The 17964-nt window shown below is 39.8% G+C and overlaps 1 protein-coding gene across 2 annotated transcripts in view; it reads left to right on the forward strand.

Annotated features, from left to right (window-relative positions):
- TAF2 (TATA-box binding protein associated factor 2) overlaps positions 1-17964 on the forward strand; it is a 116328-nt gene that overhangs the window by 23584 nt on the left and 74780 nt on the right. For both annotated transcript variants that reach the window (XM_014577326.3, XM_014577327.3), the window contains 6 exons: positions 2155-2296; positions 2741-2972; positions 4545-4729; positions 5762-5875; positions 8506-8605; positions 12923-13008. In XM_014577326.3, coding sequence (XP_014432812.1) covers positions 2155-2296; positions 2741-2972; positions 4545-4729; positions 5762-5875; positions 8506-8605; positions 12923-13008 — 859 coding nt within the window. The remainder of the gene's footprint in view (positions 1-2154; positions 2297-2740; positions 2973-4544; positions 4730-5761; positions 5876-8505; positions 8606-12922; positions 13009-17964) is intronic.

Here is a 17964-nt window from a genome sequence, read left to right on the forward strand (position 1 = left end):
ATGGGTCAACAGTGTGACACGGTTGCAAAAAAAGCTAACACGATTCTGGTATGCATTAATAGGGATGTTGTGAGCAAGACACGAGAAGTCATTCTTCTGCTCTACTCTGAGCTGATTAAGCCTCAATTGGGTATTGTGTCCAGTTCTGGACACCACATTTCAAGAAAGATGTGGAGAAATTGGAGAAGATCCATAGAAGAGCATCAAAAGTGATTAAAGGTCTAGAAAACATGACCTATGAGGGAAGACTGAAAGAACTGGTTTAGAAAAGAGAAGACTAAGAAGGGACATGATAGCAGTTTTCAAGTATCTAAAAGGGTGTTACAAGGAGGAGGGAGAAACATTGTTCTCTTTGGCCTCTGAGGATAGGACAAGAAGCAATGGGCTTAAATTGCAGCAAGGGAAATTGAGGTTGAGCGTCAGGAAAAACTTCCTGCCTATCAGGGTGGATAAACACTGGAATAAATTGCCCAGTGGTGTTGTGGAATCTCCATCTCTGGAGATATTGAAGAGCAGGTTAGACAAATACCTGTGAGGAATGATCTAGACAGTGCTTGGTCCTGCCATGAGGGCAGGAGACTGGACTAAATGATCTCTCAAGGTCTCTTCCAGTTCTAGTGTTCTATGATTCACAATATTTTTTCCCATTTTTGCTTCTCTTTCCCTCACCATCCCCTTTCTTTCTCTATTTATTTGCAAGAAGTTGGTTGTGTCCATAAAAGCTCATGATACCATCTATATTTTTTGTTATTCTCTAAGGTGCTGCAGGACTATTCGTTGTTTAAGTTTCTTTCATATTTGTACTTTAAGATTGTTTGTGAATGGGATGTTTCCTAACACAGCCGTAACTATCTAAACATACTTTTGTTTTCTAATATGGATCCCATTTAATTCTAGTCATCTAAGCATATTCCAAAATAAAGGTGAATAATGTAGTAAAATGTGCCAAACTCAGATAATTGATCAAACGTGTAGGCTTTTGCTTGCAGACAGTCTCTTCCGTTTGGGTATTGTAGCCAGGGACTGAGTGGTTAGTGCTCTCTGGCACCACATTTTCAAGCACTCAAGTCAGTGTCTGCCACTAATTTGATGTGGCTATGGGCAGGTCATTTAGTTTCTCTCATTTTTATATTTTAAGATTGTCGTGTTGTTTTCTTGTCCTACCATTGATTTTTGAGAGATAATGTTTGTGAAGCATTTTAATCATATAAAAGATGTCATAGCAATGGTTTGCTGAAATTCTTGACATTTATAATTTGAAACTGGTTCTGTTAAATATGTAAAATAGTTTAAGGTTCTGCACTTCCAAAGAGTTAGCCTATCAATTTTTGTGGTTTTACAAGCACATTTTCCTGCTAATGTGTGAAAGTTCCATACTAACGTGGAAAACTGAGGATAATGGATCAGTGAAACTGTCTGTGCATGCAGTGCTGTGAAATGCACAAAACTTAATTAGAAAGATAAATATTTTTATTCTTCCATTTCAGTTATACTGTTGTAGGTGTTACTTATGATAATTAAAACAATGTTTAAACAGATAGCAATTTTAAGCTTTGACATACTGCCACAGATATATTAAGACTGTGGTGAAATCTAGTGGACAAATCATTTGAATTTCATTTCTGACCAGTCAGCCTTAATATAAATAACAATAACAGTAAGTTCATACACCAGATTCTGAGATACTAAATGTAAGCAAAGATATATAGCAGTTGCCTACAAAGTTCTTACTGTAGTAGGATGTTTTAATAAATGTAGTGCAAATGAGAACAAAAGTGATAAAAATGTGGATATTGCATGTAAGTTTTGTGGAAAACATTTTCAGTAATCTGGGGAAACGTCAGAAGTTATAGTGCAAGAGTAAAGATATTTTAATATTAGGGAGTTGGAAGGTGAAATGGAATCACAAGTGAAGATTTTAATTAATATGATACTTTACTATAGAAAATAGTTCAATAGATTGATGGTACATTGCACTGTTTAAGCTTTAAATGGCCCAATTGTCTGAATAACTGAGTATTCTGCACTCCCCCCTGAGTTAATGAGAGTTGAGACACTCATCGCCTTGTAAGATAGAGCCCACAGTTAAATAAATTGTATATGTATTGTTATTATACACATATGAAACACATGATTGCTTTCTTTCTGCTGTAGAGTTAAAAGGCCTAAAGGTGCACATAAATTTTTCTCTGGACCAGCCAAAGGGAGGCCTTCATTTTGTGGTGCCCAATATAGAAGGTAGCATGGCAGAGAGAGGGGCTCATGTCTTTTCTTGTGGATATCAAAATTCTACAAGGTAAGAATCTTAATCCTCAAATGTTATATTGCATAACAGATCTTGAGTATCTAACAGAATCTCAACATATTGGAAATATTTGTAATAATTCCTCTGTTTTCCAATTTAGTTTCTTATGGAAAATGTCCGTTGTTTAATCTCAGACTTCTGTTTGGAGTGAATTCAACAGACAGAGTCTGGCACAAAATGAACCACTGGAGATTTCTAAAGTCTACATGGCATAATTTAATGAGAAACAGTAGCAAAGAAGCTTCCACTGCTGGCAAACTTGTATGAAGTTGGTGTACAGTGAGAGCTGTAGAGTGGGGGTGCTAGCATGCCAAATACCAAAGTATTTAGAAATATATATAGCCTGCAATTGGAGAGGAAAAAGTTGTCATAAAAAAGAAAAGTATGTAGTGTTTTCTTATTATTTTCTTTTTAACATCTTAATCTTTTTTCTAGATTTTGGTTTCCTTGTGTTGATTCATACTCTGAATTGTGCACATGGAAACTAGAATATACAGTAGATGCTGCAATGGTGGCTGTCTCAAATGGAGATTTGGTGGAAACAGTGTATACCCATGATATGAGAAAGAAGACCTTTCATTACATGCTGACTATTCCAACTGCAGCTTCTAACATCTCTCTTGCTATAGGACCCTTTGAAATCCTTGTTGATCCATATATGCATGAGGTAATAATCTTCAGAGGACTCTGCTTTTTAGAGAACTAGTTTATTTTAATGCCTTCAGCTAGATCCAGCTAGTATCAGTCCAGGAAAGATATGCAACTAATATACCAGTCTCTGTTAGTAAAATTATGGGTTGATACTGATCTAAAGGTACCTTTTATAAATCCTGGTAATGTTTTGTATCTCTGAAATAAAATCCTAGGTAGAAGTCAGGGAATTAGATTAATTGGAATTGGTAAAAGGATACTTTTTCAAATAAGTTTAGATAGAAGTCAGTGCTCATAGTGATTAAAAGTTGTTGCCACTTAGTTCAGTGGCTTATGTGAACAACTAAATTGGTAGCAAGATTCTCTGTCAAGGTGGCCTGTTGTGTTGTCCATGTCCACAAAATGAGTATTTATTATTATAATCCTACCTATATTCTCAGAGAGATTGAAGATGAGCTAGGCAGACAAATTGAGCTAGGTAGAAAACTACCTTTTCACCCCAGGAAATGGTCCATATATGTCCCTCTTGGTTGAAGTTCAAGCATGGGAGGGATATTGTTGGCATACCTATACTATTGGTGTCTATGCTGTATTTGATCTATGGAAAAACTGAAAACTTTAATCTCCAATGCTGACAGCCTGATAACTTTCACAGGATTAAATTAATTAAAAAAAATATGGTGGGAAATGTAATATCTAGTATAAAAATCAGTGGAAATGATCTGAAAAATCCAGTGACAAAGCAACAGAAATGGCATTTCTGCAGTGTTTTAATGGCTTCTTGGCTATTAATGACATTGATCCAAAGACTCTCCTGACTGGTGGAACACCACAGAGATCAATGGAATTGTCATAATTCTGATCCGTTATTACCAGTTGCACAATAACCTTTGGGGAAATAACAATAACAAAAAGTAGTTAGTAGGATGAGGCTATAATATGGTTGAAACTAAATAATAATAGCAACATTCAGTGAAATAGCTACTGTCCAATATAAAATCATGCATTATTTCATAAAGGAAGATAGTGTTCAACAAAGTGCCTGATGGATTTTAAAAAAATCCTTAGAATGGTAGACATCAGTAGGAAGGCATAATTTGGAAAGTTTCCTAACTTCCTGATCCAAAATAGTTTCTATGCATTGACCTATAGTGCACATTGGTGAATGGGTTAACTTTTCAAGTTTAGTACTGCATACCTGTGTAGCTTGACTCATTATACCCACGTTTCTCAAACTGTGGGTCTTGACCCCCCGGGAGGGTTGCAGCAACTTAGAGAGGGGTCGCGAGCAACTTAGAGGAGGGTCTCAGTATCACAATGTTTGAGAACCGCTGCATTATATGATAATTTTTTAGCAAATTATTTTTCTGTTGCACTTCTGATAGTTAAGATAGGCATCACAGTGACCTTTTTCTTCTATGATACTTGTTACAACAAATGTAAAAGTGCTAGTTGTTGGTTACAGTCCTATGGCTTCAACACTGTTTTTTGTTTGATTTTTATTTTGCTTTAAATGTTATATAATGTTAAAATTTAATATTTAAATATTGTTAAGTTTCTCATTAAATTAATTTTGTTTTGTTTTTAGGTGACTCATTTCTGTTTACCACAGCTTCTCCCATTACTGAAACATACCACGTCATACCTTCATGAGGTCTTTGAATTCTATGAAGAGATTCTTACTTGTCGCTACCCTTACTCTTGTTTCAAGACAGTTTTTGTAGATGAAGCATATGTTGAAGTAGCTGCTTATGCTTCCATGAGTATTTTTAGGTTAGTATTTATAATAGGGATGTTAAAATATGTTTATTTAGGTAAACTTGTAACCTCTGAGAACTTCAGCAGTTACATGTTTACATGTAATGGTGGAGGCAGAGGTAACACTGCAGTGAATCAGGCAGCTCCATAGGAGCTAGTACGTGCAGGGAACCAGTTTAAAAGCTGGCTTCCGGCTGCACTTGCACTTCCTGCACTGCTGCCCCTAATACAGATGTAGCAGCACAGGCCAGAGGAGTGGGGGGACAGCTGTGTATAACCATGCATGTTAACCAGGTGAGTCCAGCCCCATCGGTTAACCATGCAATTGTTTACACTTTCACATCCCTAATTTAGAACACTTATATGTCTAAAAATGTGTGTTGATAGATAACCCACAGACAAAACACCCCTTTTCTGGTGATGAGAAGATTAGGGCCAAAAGTTTCTAAGTTGGGTGCCTAAAGTTAGGTACTTCAGGGGTTGATTTCAAAGGTGTGGATTGTCCACATCCCATAGTGACCTCATAGCCTGACTTTAAGCACCCAGGTATGAAAATATTTGCCTTTGTCCACATTGCTGTCTTTTAAGGTAAGTTTCTAGTTTCCTGCTTTTTTGCAAAGATATTTATATTTAAAATAGCAAATCAAAACCCAGCATTTGCAATGCTGCATTTTCCTTTCTGCAAGCAGAATTGCTCTCTTACAGAAGTTTGACAATTTTTTATTTGTCTTTTTCTTCGGTTGCAAAAAGGTGTCTTGTATCCATAGAGTTTCCCCAGGTAATACATAAAAACCAAGCTAGCATCATTTCTGCATTTGGGACAGAAACATTGAAATGTTAACCATTGTATGTGAAAACAACTGGAGATCTTTAGGTTACTGAAGAGGTCTGGTTTTAGGTTATTTAGAAGAAGCAAAAGACAAAGTAAGTTCTGCTTGCTAAAAGAGTAAAAGATTCCCAAATTAAAGTGCCACATCTCATATTTTGTTCTGGTTGTGTTTCCTTCTCTTGTAGATTGTTCTTATGTTCTTTTTTGTTTTCGTCTAGCACAAACCTCTTACATAGTGCAATGATTATAGATGAGACTCCACTGACAAGGAGATACTTAGCTCAGGCTCTGGCTCAGCAGTTTTTTGGCTGTTTTATATCCAGAATGTCCTGGTGAGTAACATAAAACAGTAGTGCATACAAAATGATAATAGGATATTTTGGAAGTATAATTTGCATTTTACCCTAATAGTAGCTGAAACAGTATTCTTAGAAGAAATAATACAAATGATTATGTTACTGTGATCAATGCAGTGAATAAGAATTCAAGATAAATTATTTGGTTTCCTGCTGAAAGAAAAATTAAAGGGAAGACATTGTTCCCACCTGGTCCTAATTTATGTGGTAATTACTGAATAAGATAGGGCACAAAGCAAGTAAAAGAATTACCGGTAAATCAGAAGATCAGAATCTGATTTTAGAGGTTAAGTGATAAAAACGTGTACAATTTTTTTTTTTATTGTGAAAAAATGATGACTGAAGGGTCCTAACTAGGCTTTTGAGACCTGTAGCTGTTGGACCTATGCGGGCTGATTATCAGAGCTGTGAGTTCTGGTTCTGGAATAGGTTAATCTGTTCAGAAGAAAATTTATACCGCACAGTGATATGGTAGACAGTGGTTCTGGGTATTTAGAAATGCACAGAGTAGGCTAATCTCACATTATAATTAGCCTTTAATTAAAGGTACCCAACACTTTCCATTAAGATTTTTTTTTAAGAAAGTTGCTTTATAAAGTCCAACCTTAACTATTTGGGTTAAAAATTTCCATGTTGGATGTCTGCCTGAGGTTGAATTTCTTTTTTAAATTTTTAAGAAAAATAGCTTAGTTATTTCTGAAAACAAGATAGGAGAAAAATACTTTTTATCCCACATTTAAAAGAAAACTTAACTGTTTTATTGAGATGATCTAGAGTCTGTGTGTTTTGGAACAAAGACTTGAAATTAGGGATATAAATGCCCATTAAAATAGTTAACCAGTTTAAATGAAAATTTTAATTGGTTAACTGTGGAGGGCTGGTGTACAGTGCCTGGGGTCCTCCGCAGCTGAACTTCTTCAGCCCAGCCCTCGATGGACAGGGGGCTGCTCTGGCCGGCCAGGGCCTTGCTGCACTGTGAGTGAGGAGTTGTTCTGGCCGGCCAGGACTCCGCCTTGCCATGGTCAGGGGGCTGATACCCCAGCCAGCCCTCAGGTTAACCAGTAAGTATGAAGGCTAATGCTTACCCGGTAACCTTTTACATCACTAATTGAAATGAGACCGAAAGATTGCCTTTGTTTGAGCATGAGCCTTTTGCTATTCCTGTGAAAATTTACCAAAATGTAAATATATAAGCCTTCAAAAAATTATACTATGCAAATATTGTAAGAGTTTGGCAGATATAGTTTCTGCAGATTCCACCTACATTAAAGCTGCAGGAGCTGATCATGATCCCTACAATTGTTGCTTCCAGATACTACTCCTTGGCACTAGACCTTATGGCACAGAGATTCTTCTGTGCTGTCAGTATTGCCACCTGCTGTCCCCAGGCAGTGTGGAGGAGGAAGCAGCCTGACTGGATTTCAGAATGAACAAGAGGGGACTTGTGGAGTGGGAGAACTAGTAGATTGCAACAACAAGCCTGGTGAGGGTGCCTGGGAGCTGACAGGGGTGAAGGAGAAGTATAGGAGCAAGGAGAATGGGATTGTCTTGGCACATTTACTAGGATGGGAAATGCCTTACCTTCATAACTACAACACAACTCATCAAAAATGTCTTGCGTTTTTTTCTTTTCTTACCCATCTGTCCATCAGCCTGTTAACATTCAAATAGTCTTGTCTATGCTGTATATTTCAGTCATCAGTGGCTTGCCAGTGTTTTAATCCACCAGTGCAAACTCCTAGTATAGACTAGACAATGCTATTCTGAACTATTTGCTCTGATTATCTTAGCTGTGCTGGAGACTCGACTGGTCATGAATAACTTCAATAGGGGCAAAATTCTGGTATAGATAAGGCCTTTTTGGCTCTTTCTCCCACTCACATCTTTGCACCTTTTATGCCACTCTTGTCCTTGGAATTTGTTGCTATTGTTCACCAAACATCTTCTTTCTGCAGATTCATATCCCTCCTCAGAACATGCTTCTCAAAGGCATATAACCATGAGATGGTTGGGATGGCAAAACTAAAAATATGCTTTAGGAATTGTTTTAAGAAAGTACTGTATGGTCTGTATTATGTAGGAAAACTGTTATCATGATGGTCCCTTTTGGTGTTGGAATCTGAATCAATAAATATATTTTGACTTCAATATTGATGAGATATTCTGCTGAGTAGGAACTGTTTCTTTCATATTTGTACATACTTGTGATTATTTTTCAGCAGTCTTTTCTGTACATGATGCTATCTAAAACTCATCCATCACATTAAAATAGCTTTCAAGCAGTAAAAGCTGTTTAGACCAATATTGATTTTTATGCTTTAGTAAGTATTCTTATCTTCATTACTGTTACAGCTAAACAAAATTTTATATTTTAATCTGAGCTTCTGTTGTAAAAGAAATTTACAGTTTTAACTGGCTCATTGATTTCACGAATCCTGTCCAGGTACAAAATTGATTCACAGGATATCAGGCTCATATTGACTTATATAACCAGCTGAAACATGTACATCAGTGAAACATGAAGCATGAGCTGCTCCTTGCTAATTCAAAATACCCTGCATATGAAGGCAAAATTCATCATGGTTCTTTCCCCCCCCTTATTGCAGGTCAGATGAGTGGGTGTTGAAGGGAATCTCTGGCTATATTTATGGCCTTTGGATGAAAAAAACCTTTGGTGTTAATGAATATCGCCACTGGATTAAGGAGGTAATGAGATGGCAGGTTTGTTATTGTAAAGCATGCATACATTTTAATATAACTATAAGGTAAGCTAGAAATCAATACAGTTTTGCATTACAATTTAAAGGGACATAGTCCACTTAAATCATACTTCTCACAGAGCACTTATCTTCTGTTGTTACAAGTGTTAATGAAAGAAATCTAGAAACAAAACATTTTTCTTAATCTTTTACTTTGTGCACAGTCAATGTCATTGCTTCCCCTTTATAGTCAGTTTCTTCTGCTTTTTTTAGTCTTTTTCCCATTAACAAGGGAGAAAAGAAAAATATAATTTTTAAACCTGAGATATTACTTGAATCTGCTTCATCTTTCTGTGGTATTAGAACTGCCATTGGATCTCTCCTTGAACTATGGAAGTAACCCAATAGGGGCTCAAGTAACTTTTTACATAGCATCATTTTTCAAAAAGTGTCTATTATTATTTTAGGGCTAAATCATAAAGGAACTTACGCATGGCAGTGCTGAGTGTTGTGTTTAACTTTTAGGTGCCTAGAAAATTACTAATAGAGAGGTAGCAATGTTAGTCTGATCTTGCTAAAACAAAAGGAAAAATTATGTAGCACTTTAAAGACTAACAAGATGGTTTAATAGGTGGGTCTGGTCCATGAAAGCTCATCACCTATTAAACCATCTTGTTAGTCTTTAAAGTGCTACATAATTTTTCCTTTTGTTTTAGAAAATTACTGGGACTCACCATGCCTGAATTAGGCATTTGGGCTTCCTGTACAATGAATGGAGGCGGAGAGGCTTCTAAAACTAGGATTCACAAAAATCACACTCTATGCAGTTCCCCACATAGGCTAGCCAAAGAATGATGTGGAGGAGAGGGACGTGTCCTAAGTCTCAGCCATTGTTAGGGAGTTTGGCACCTACAGCCAGGCCAGAGGAGGCTTCTCCCTCTGTGGAAACCCTCTCAGCATTAATAATCCTACACCATTTTTTGCAAGAAGCAGAGGAAGGAGAAGGACCTTCCTTTGTCATTGGAGCCCAGTGGCTCCAGGTTCAAAACCCCAGGTTCAAGTTCTCCCTCTACCTGAGTGGGAGAAGGGCTTTGTACAGGAATCTTCTACCTCTTAGGTGAGTGTCCTAATTGCTGGGCTGGGGAATATTTTGATGTGGGGCTCCCAGAATTTTTCATTAGAAAAAATCATTGGAGCAAGAGGACTGAATCCTGGGTTTCCACCGCTAACCAGGCTATCATCATTATCCTTCTCTCTCTTTTGTTCCCAATGACTCTTTCATTCAGAGCCCTGATCTGATAGGAGAGCTCTAAGCCTGCTTACTGGATCAAACTCTGCAGGCAAGTGAAGCCAAGGAGCATCTGTCTTTCCATGGTTCATTTATGGCAGTGGGGCATAGGTGTCTAAACACTGAGGCTATGTCTACACTCGCAGCTTCTTGCAAAATTATGGCCGTTCTTGCACAAGAATCCACAGAGCGTCCACACTGCCACTCTTCCTCCCACTCTTGCGCAAGGAAATATACAGTACGGCGTGGTAAGAGAGGGCTTCTTGAGCAAGAGCTACGCTCTTTTTTAACAGGTGTAAGCCCTCTTGCGCAGGAACTCTTGCGCAAGATGACGCCAGTGTAGACATAGCCTGAGAGTGCAGCTGGAGAGCACAGAGGCTAAAATAGAAGCACGAAAGAAGCTTTTACTACAAAAACTTGGGTGCTGAGTAATATTCCCTCTAATCTTTTCCATCCATGTGAGGATTTTTCATCCACGTGCAAAATACATTCTTTTATGTGTACTGAGGCATGCTTGAATATGCACTACCAGTAGAAACAAAACTTAGCTGTGGACTTTCTGCTAATCAGCTGAGCAGCATTTGAATCTCTCCTGAGCGGCTGCACACACACACACACACACACACACATCTTTCAGGGAACACTGGTGCTGAGTGAGTTTAGGAGCCAACAGGGTTCAGTGGCAGCTAAGAGGTAGTTTTGTGAATCCCAATGGGTCCTGGTTCTGGGATTCAGGTGTTTAAAGTAGCAATTAGGTGTTTAAATCCTTTTGTGAATTTAAGTCTTAGGCTATAAAAATAATTTAATAAATCTTATTTGGTTTTGATGTTGTGCCCACGAAAGCTTATGATACCATCTCCGTTTTTTGTTTGTTTCGTGCTGCAGGACTGTTCATTGTTTAAGTTTTTTCTTTGATTTTGTTTTCTATGGCCTGGTTTTGCAAAATACATTTGTTTTTATTTTCCAAAGGGTCTGAAATAATATTCTACCAACTTCTCAAAGTGCACTTTATGAAAAAATCTTATTGACTTGATATCCTGTGGTCTGCCTCCATAATCCCAGAGGGATCCAATTGGTATTTTGACTTCACCAAATGATATATCCTGGGGCATCACAGAAATGTAGAAGCTGACCAGTATGACTCTTGAGTGCTAAAATTAATGAAGTTTGGTATTTAGGTTTTGTTATGAATTGAATATTCTGACCATGTTTCCTCAAAACTTACTTAGCATCTTCCCAAGTAGAAAAATTAGGCTTTGATTATACAGTAAGTTCTGCACATGATGAGCCTGGTCTTAATAGCTGAATTTTTTGAGTTATTGAGAAGGAATCACTTTTTATGTAACACATTTACCCCTGTTTAACTCTCTCTACAGGCAGTCCCCGGGTTACGTACAAGATAGGGACTGTAGGTTTGTTCTTAAGTTGAATCTGTATGTAAGTCGGAACTGGCGTCCAGATTCAGCTGCTGCTGAAACTGACCGCCAGTTCTGACTTACATACAGATTCAACTTAAGAACCCCAAGTCAGCTGCTGCTGAAACTGATCAGCGGCTGATTCCAGGAAGCCTGGGGCAGAGCAACTCTGCCTCGGGCTTCCTGTAGTCAGCGCTGGTCAGTTTCAGCAGCGGCTGACTTGGGGACGCCTGGGGCAGAGCAGCTGGGGTGCTGCTGGGTTGCTCCAGTAGCACCGCTCCTCGCTCCTTGGCGCTACTGGACCAACCCAGCAGCACCCCATCTGCTCTGCCCCAGGTGTCCTGATTCAGCCACTGCTGAAACTGACCAGCAGCGGCTGAATCAGGACCTGGGGCAGAGCAGCTGGGGTGCTGCCAGGTTGGTCCAGTAGTGCCCAGAGCGGCGCTGCAGGACCAATCGGCAGCGCCCCAGCTGCTCTGCCCCAGAGTCCACAACAAAAGCCTGGTCTTCTGGGGGGGGGGCACACTAGCTGCGCCCCACTCCCCCCCCCGTCCAGCAGACCAGGGACACAGGGAGCAGAGCCGCAGCGGCAGCAGGTTCCTGCGCTTCTGAGGCTTTGCGCCGCTGCTGCGTCTTCGCTCCCGGTGCCTGTGGTCTGCTGGGGACGGTCCCCAGCAGACCACAGGCACCGGGACTGAAGCCGCAGCAGCGGCAGGTTCCCGCGCTTCTGAGGCTTTGCTGGCAAAGCCTCAGAAGCGCGGGAACCCGCCGCTGCTGCGGCTTCAGTCCCGGTGCCCCTGGTCTGCTGGAGACGGTCTCCAGCAGACCAGGGGCACCGGGAGCAGCTTACGAACGGGGCTTTCTCACCCCGGAGCTCGCAGGCAGCAATCCGCCATCTCGACCTCCGGGGCGAGAAAGCCCCGTTCGTAAGTGCGGATCCGACGTAAGTCGGATCCGCGTAAGTCGGGGACTGCCTGTATTTCACCACTCCTCAGTGTTCATAATCATGTTTGCAAAGAGCTCTGAAGTTGTAAAGCAAAATATATATTATAACAACAACACACAAGTTCAACCAAGAGTTTTTGAAATGATTATGAAACCTCTAAATGGGGATAGAAAGAAAATGTCCGTCAAGGTGTTAATTCCAGTTTTCTTGTATCTCTTTCTGAAGTAGCTGGTACCATGCACTTTCAGAAACAAAATGCAGAACTAGATGTACTGGTCCAGTATGGCAATTCCTATGCTTCTAATAATGATAGATTATTCTTAGTGGAAATGCAAATCTTCTTGGAAACAAAATCACTCTCTGGTACTGGTGAAGTCCCTTGTTTTTACTCATAAAAACAGGGGAAGTTTATGCTGTAACAAAGTGAATAGCAAAATTCCTCTGATATATTATCAGCAAATGAATATTAAACTGAATGAGAGCTGTCTGGTCTTCATTGTAATCTTGTAAATATTGCTAGCTCTTTAAATTAGCAAAATTACTTCACATAAATTTCACTTGTTATTGTTCAGATCTGATCACTAAGAAATGGTCACTTTATAGAACACTGGAAAGCCCACTAATTAGCCTATTCTGCTTAACAAAATATACATTTTTACATATTGTACTTTTCAGGAGCTAGATCAAATAGTGGTATATGAACTGAAGACTGGCGGAGTTTTACTGCATCCAATATTTGGAGGAGGAAAAGAGAAAGACAAGTATGTTTGTTTAAACTATAAGTCATTGTAGGGTGTGTGTTTTATGAGGCCATTAATATATACTTTGTGTGTTGAGAGGCACAAGGCCAGAGACTGAAGGACTTCAGTTGCCTAAAGCCTTATAAAGTACATTGTGGGGGTAGTTTATCACTATTGTTTTATGAATCTCTAATTTTAAAATATAAGGACAGTTATTTTTATTGAATGTTTTAATTTTGCTGTGAAAACCAGGGACATGAGAGAAAAAAGGAGTTAAAAACTTAATTCCTGCCATTTTTACAATGACTTTTTTAATCATTTTTAGGGTTTTTTTACACAAAATTTATGGTGAAATTGGTGACTGGATTTGATTTTCTTTGCTCTCTTGTTTCTGATACCATGTCTTGTTTTCTTCTCTTTTGATGCTGAGCCTTTGTCCTGTTAATTAGAAAAATGAAACTAAACAGCAGACCAGCTGTTAAGAACCACTGCCTACCAAGAAAAGGAGAATGTCTGGAATACTTTTCTGCATTCATCCATCTGCAGGAATGCTTTTTTGCTATTGAGTGTATGCACATCCAGATTTTGTTTTGGTTTAAAATCAGAACTCATTGCCTCAGAATACCCATTTAACAATTATACATTGATTTAAAAAAAAGAGAAAAAATAAAGATCTTTCAGAATGAGGACTGGAATGTAATTAACAACCAATTTCCTGCCTCAGTAATACCTCAACAACACAATGTTGTATGGCTGTTGACAGTCTCAGAATCAGCTTGCATGTGCATTCCAGGCCATTACTCCACTTTGCCTTCCAGCTCATGTTGGGTTTTTCTTTAATTCAGTGCCCTGCTTTTTCACAAATAGCAAAGCAGGCAAAGTAGTGAGCTGGCCTTGCTACGCACACCTCTGGAAAACAAGGCATAGCTGTTATGTCTACTTTTAGGCTTCCTAGCCTGGTGGATATCTTGTTAAATTAAATAGGATGTGCCGGAGTGGAATTTGATTTAGTGTTGGAGTTCTTTTGTTTTTGTTTTTTATTGGCAGCTAAAATTGTAACAGCAACATATTCTCCACTTCCGAGAAGCTGACTTCAGATGAGTGGGGCTTGGGGAAGCCACTGAAAAAAAAATATTGCATGTTTTGAAAGCCAACAAACTGCTTTATGTTGTAACCTCATTAGTTTCAATGGACTCACTCTGGATTTAGAATTGTGTAACTGAGAGTACCTTGCTCTAAAGTGCTTAAAATTGTAAGTGTTCCCATTACATGCAATTCTGATCCCTGGTTAGGAATTAAATGGACACTAGGGATGTGATAGTGTATTTGTTTAAATGGCTAACCTTCACAATTACAGTAAAGGGCATTTCCCCCTGCCCCCCCACTGCCTCTGATACAGAGGCATTGGGGGGGAAGGGTAGGCGGCTCTGTGGGAACCAATGCTCGCAGGGAGCCAGCTTAAAAGCTGGCTCCTCATGAGCACCAGCTCCTGCCTGCTCCTTTCTCCCTTCGTACTGCTGCCTCTGATACAGGGTGGGGCTGGCAGTTACACGTTTACCAAAAAACCCGATTTTTAACACCCCGATGGATACCATCTATATAAAAATGACATTTCTTTCATAAAATCATAATATATATAATGCCTTTCATTAGAGTATTAGGTCATTTTATACCTTTGATATAAATTAAACCACTATTATTAATCTCTTAAATTTTAATAACTAAAACAGATGTTGCTATCTAAATATAAATAGGAAGCAGGCTCTGTAGTTAAGACACTCTAAATAATTAAAAACATTGACTCCAAATGTATTTCAGTTTTCACTTAGAGCAAAATCGTACATTGTTATTGTATGCTGCAAAGAATCAGTATGATGAAGAGTCTTTTTTGGTCTTTGGTTGTTAAGAGCTGTCATTCTGTGAAATTTACTAGGATGTCAGGGAGATGGGGAAAGCTAATTAGACACCCAGTTCTCAGAGATACCTTTGGGAAAGAAAATTAACTCTGTTGTTCATGGCTGTAGGAACTGACTAGAAAGATCGCTCACTTAATTCTCAGGCATCCTAGTGAAGAAGAGTTAAGTTTTAGCACTGATGTTTCCCTCTCAATAGCTAGTTGGAATGTGGCCAAAATACAGTTAATTTCCATAGTTACTTTTGAGTCTTTTTCATTAAGAAAAACCTATTTTTTGCAAATACATCTAATTCACTCACAGCAAACACAATTATTACTAGTTCTAGATTCAAATGGTTTTCTTTAAATCCTGAAAAGAGAAACAATACAGTTTATTGCAATAGGAATATGTGTTATAAAGTGAAGCTGCATATCGATTAAATGGGCACTTCATCCTTCTTTACATCCCACAGATTATGGCTCTTCTTGGACAGTCTTGATTGTGGGGTTGCTAGCTTTACAGTGCTTAGCTGCTACAAAAATCCAAGTAGATTCAAATGACCTCTCAGTTTCTTGGGATAGAGAAAATAAGAAAATATAGACAATGCGTGCAGGTTTACAATGCATAGCTGGGGTGTGTATGTGAACATAAAATATTGTCAGTATCCTGTCACATAAGTCAGTATCACTATTGGATTTGAGTTAAATCACGAAAGTAGTGCAAAAACCATTAGTCTTTATAGATGCTGTAAAAGGTTCCAAAATGTGGTTGCCTTCATGTTTATAATTTCCAGTTAAATTCAAGGCAAAAGATAAGGAAAGAAAAATGTGTTACTTAAGATAACAAGAAGTTTGGGAATTCTTAAATTCTCATGTTAGGCTGGGCTCATGTAAAGTAGGAGTTGGAACAGCAGACAAGGAGCCAAATGATGGTCTGCTGGCATAGCACTAGTTACTGTGCCTCCTTCAGATGCATGGAGATACTTTCTCTCCAAGGCCAGGAGATTCTCATAAGGTGAATTTTTCCTTGGCTGGCTGTTTATCCAAAAGGTGAGGCTTCTTAGCTTAGTCGTTGATTCTTAAGGTTTACAATTTTGCTCACTCTGCCTTGCATTTCCTCCTCTGTCTACCAAGTTTGGAAAAAATAGGTGGAAGGCCTGCTTTGAAGCCATGCAAGTTTGAATTAGGTCATTGCTCATGAGCATAAATCTGGGAAATTTTAAAGCAGCAATTTAAAAATATTCTATGTTTTCCACATCACAGAGGTTGTTGATCTGTGACCCCTCTCCTGCCCCCCCCCCCAAAATAATGTAAAAAATCCAGGTACATAACATCACTTTTGGGTTGAATGTCTTAAGATGTCACCAGTTTATGGAACGTTCAGTATAAAACACTTTATAAAAAGGGCAAAGCTCTAGCACAATCAAACAAGCCATTGAACATGAATTCATCAGCCAAACAAAAATAAATTCAGACTTATACAATTTATCGGCTGTAGGTCCTTCTCGACTAATTAAAAACAGGCAAATGTTCTTATTTTTCTTATTTTACAAATAAGGTAATTAGAGTAACTTCTATTTTTGAACTGGGCTATAGATCAAGCAGCTTATTTTTAAAAGTTATTTTAAATCTTATCAAGAAGAAGCCCATTTAAAATATAAAGTCTGTATACCACACAAGCTATTTTCCTCACGAATGAAGGAAAATGTCTGCCACGTGGTGGGTGGCTGCCACAGCTGAAGCCAGCTGTTCAAGGCATCTCTGTAGTTCTCGTAACTCATGCACCCAATTCTCCTCTTCTCCCCTCCCGCCAAGCCTCCTCACGGTGCCAGCCCCCATTATTAGCCCCCTCCCCAGAGCCCCCCTGTGCCAGCTCTGCCCCTGTAGCCCTCCCACTACTAACCCCGCACCCAAAGCCCCCCAGTGCCAGCTCCCCACCCCAGTGTCCCCCCCAGCGTCAGCCCCCCGTTTCTTAGAACCCCTCCACCTCCACCCAGAACCCTCTCCAGCACTAGTTCCACTCCTGGAGCCCACCGTGCCTGCCCTGCCCCCCCTCACGTACCCCTGCACCGCCTCCCAGCCACCAGCTGAGTGCTGCTGCCTGTGTCACAGCTGCTCTAAGGCTGCTGTGTCGGGATCCACATGGCCCTCCTGCCACACAGCAAACTGCTGTTTCATGTCCGGGAGGAGACCCTGGCCCTGCCTGGTGCTGGTTGGCTGAAAGGCGGGCCAGGACACACCTCTCCCAACAGCTGCAGTGAGAAGGGAAACGCTGGGCGGTGTACCCTAGCCCCAGCCTCCGCAATAGGCCTGGCACCAGCCGGTGACCCAGCAGTTTGGAACCATTTGTGTATAGAATAAGAGAGGATATGCTGCGTTGTGTGGTTTAAACAAAAATCTGTTTTCTAGCCATTTTACAATTTATGAGCAGCTTTACTGCAGAGATTGGCTTTCAAATGAAACTGCAATTTCTATATATTTAAACAAAGATTTATTTGGAAAGCATACAGTTATTTCAATCAAATTGCTTTTAAATGAAGGATGGGGGCCCAAAGCTATGGACAGTTCTCAGTAGTCTGATGACGTACTTCCTTTCCACCATGGTTTATTGCTGGACAACTACATTACTGTTCAGGGCTCCCAACAGAAACGCTGGGCCATTGGACAAGGTGGGGAAGTGGCTCTAGGCACCTCTGAGGTGGAAGGGGTGAGTTTGGGGGCCAGACTCCCTCAGCCAACCTTTCAGCGCTACCCAACCTGCGCTGCTCTGGTGGCATTTTAAAGGGCCATGGGTAGCTGTCCCTTTTGACCCCTATTGGCAGCCTTGGGTGCTCCATTCTGCTGCAATTTCATTTTCCTCAATATAATAATGGCAGGGAGCTCTCAGCTGCTGCTAGTGCAGCAGCTGTGGGGAATCATGGGTCCTTTTAAGTTGTCTGAGCCCCTAGGCAATTAGCTCCCCCCCCCCCCAGCAGTAGCCTGTTACTACTCCAACTGTAGTTTTCTCTCACTTTATTCTCTGTACTGCTCTTTGTACTATGCATAACCTATCTCTATGCTATAAAAATTGTAGACTTTTTCAT

The sequence above is a fragment of the Pelodiscus sinensis genome, chromosome 2, assembly GCF_049634645.1.
Source record: "Pelodiscus sinensis isolate JC-2024 chromosome 2, ASM4963464v1, whole genome shotgun sequence".
In the NCBI taxonomy this organism is placed as follows: domain Eukaryota; kingdom Metazoa; phylum Chordata; order Testudines; family Trionychidae; genus Pelodiscus; species Pelodiscus sinensis.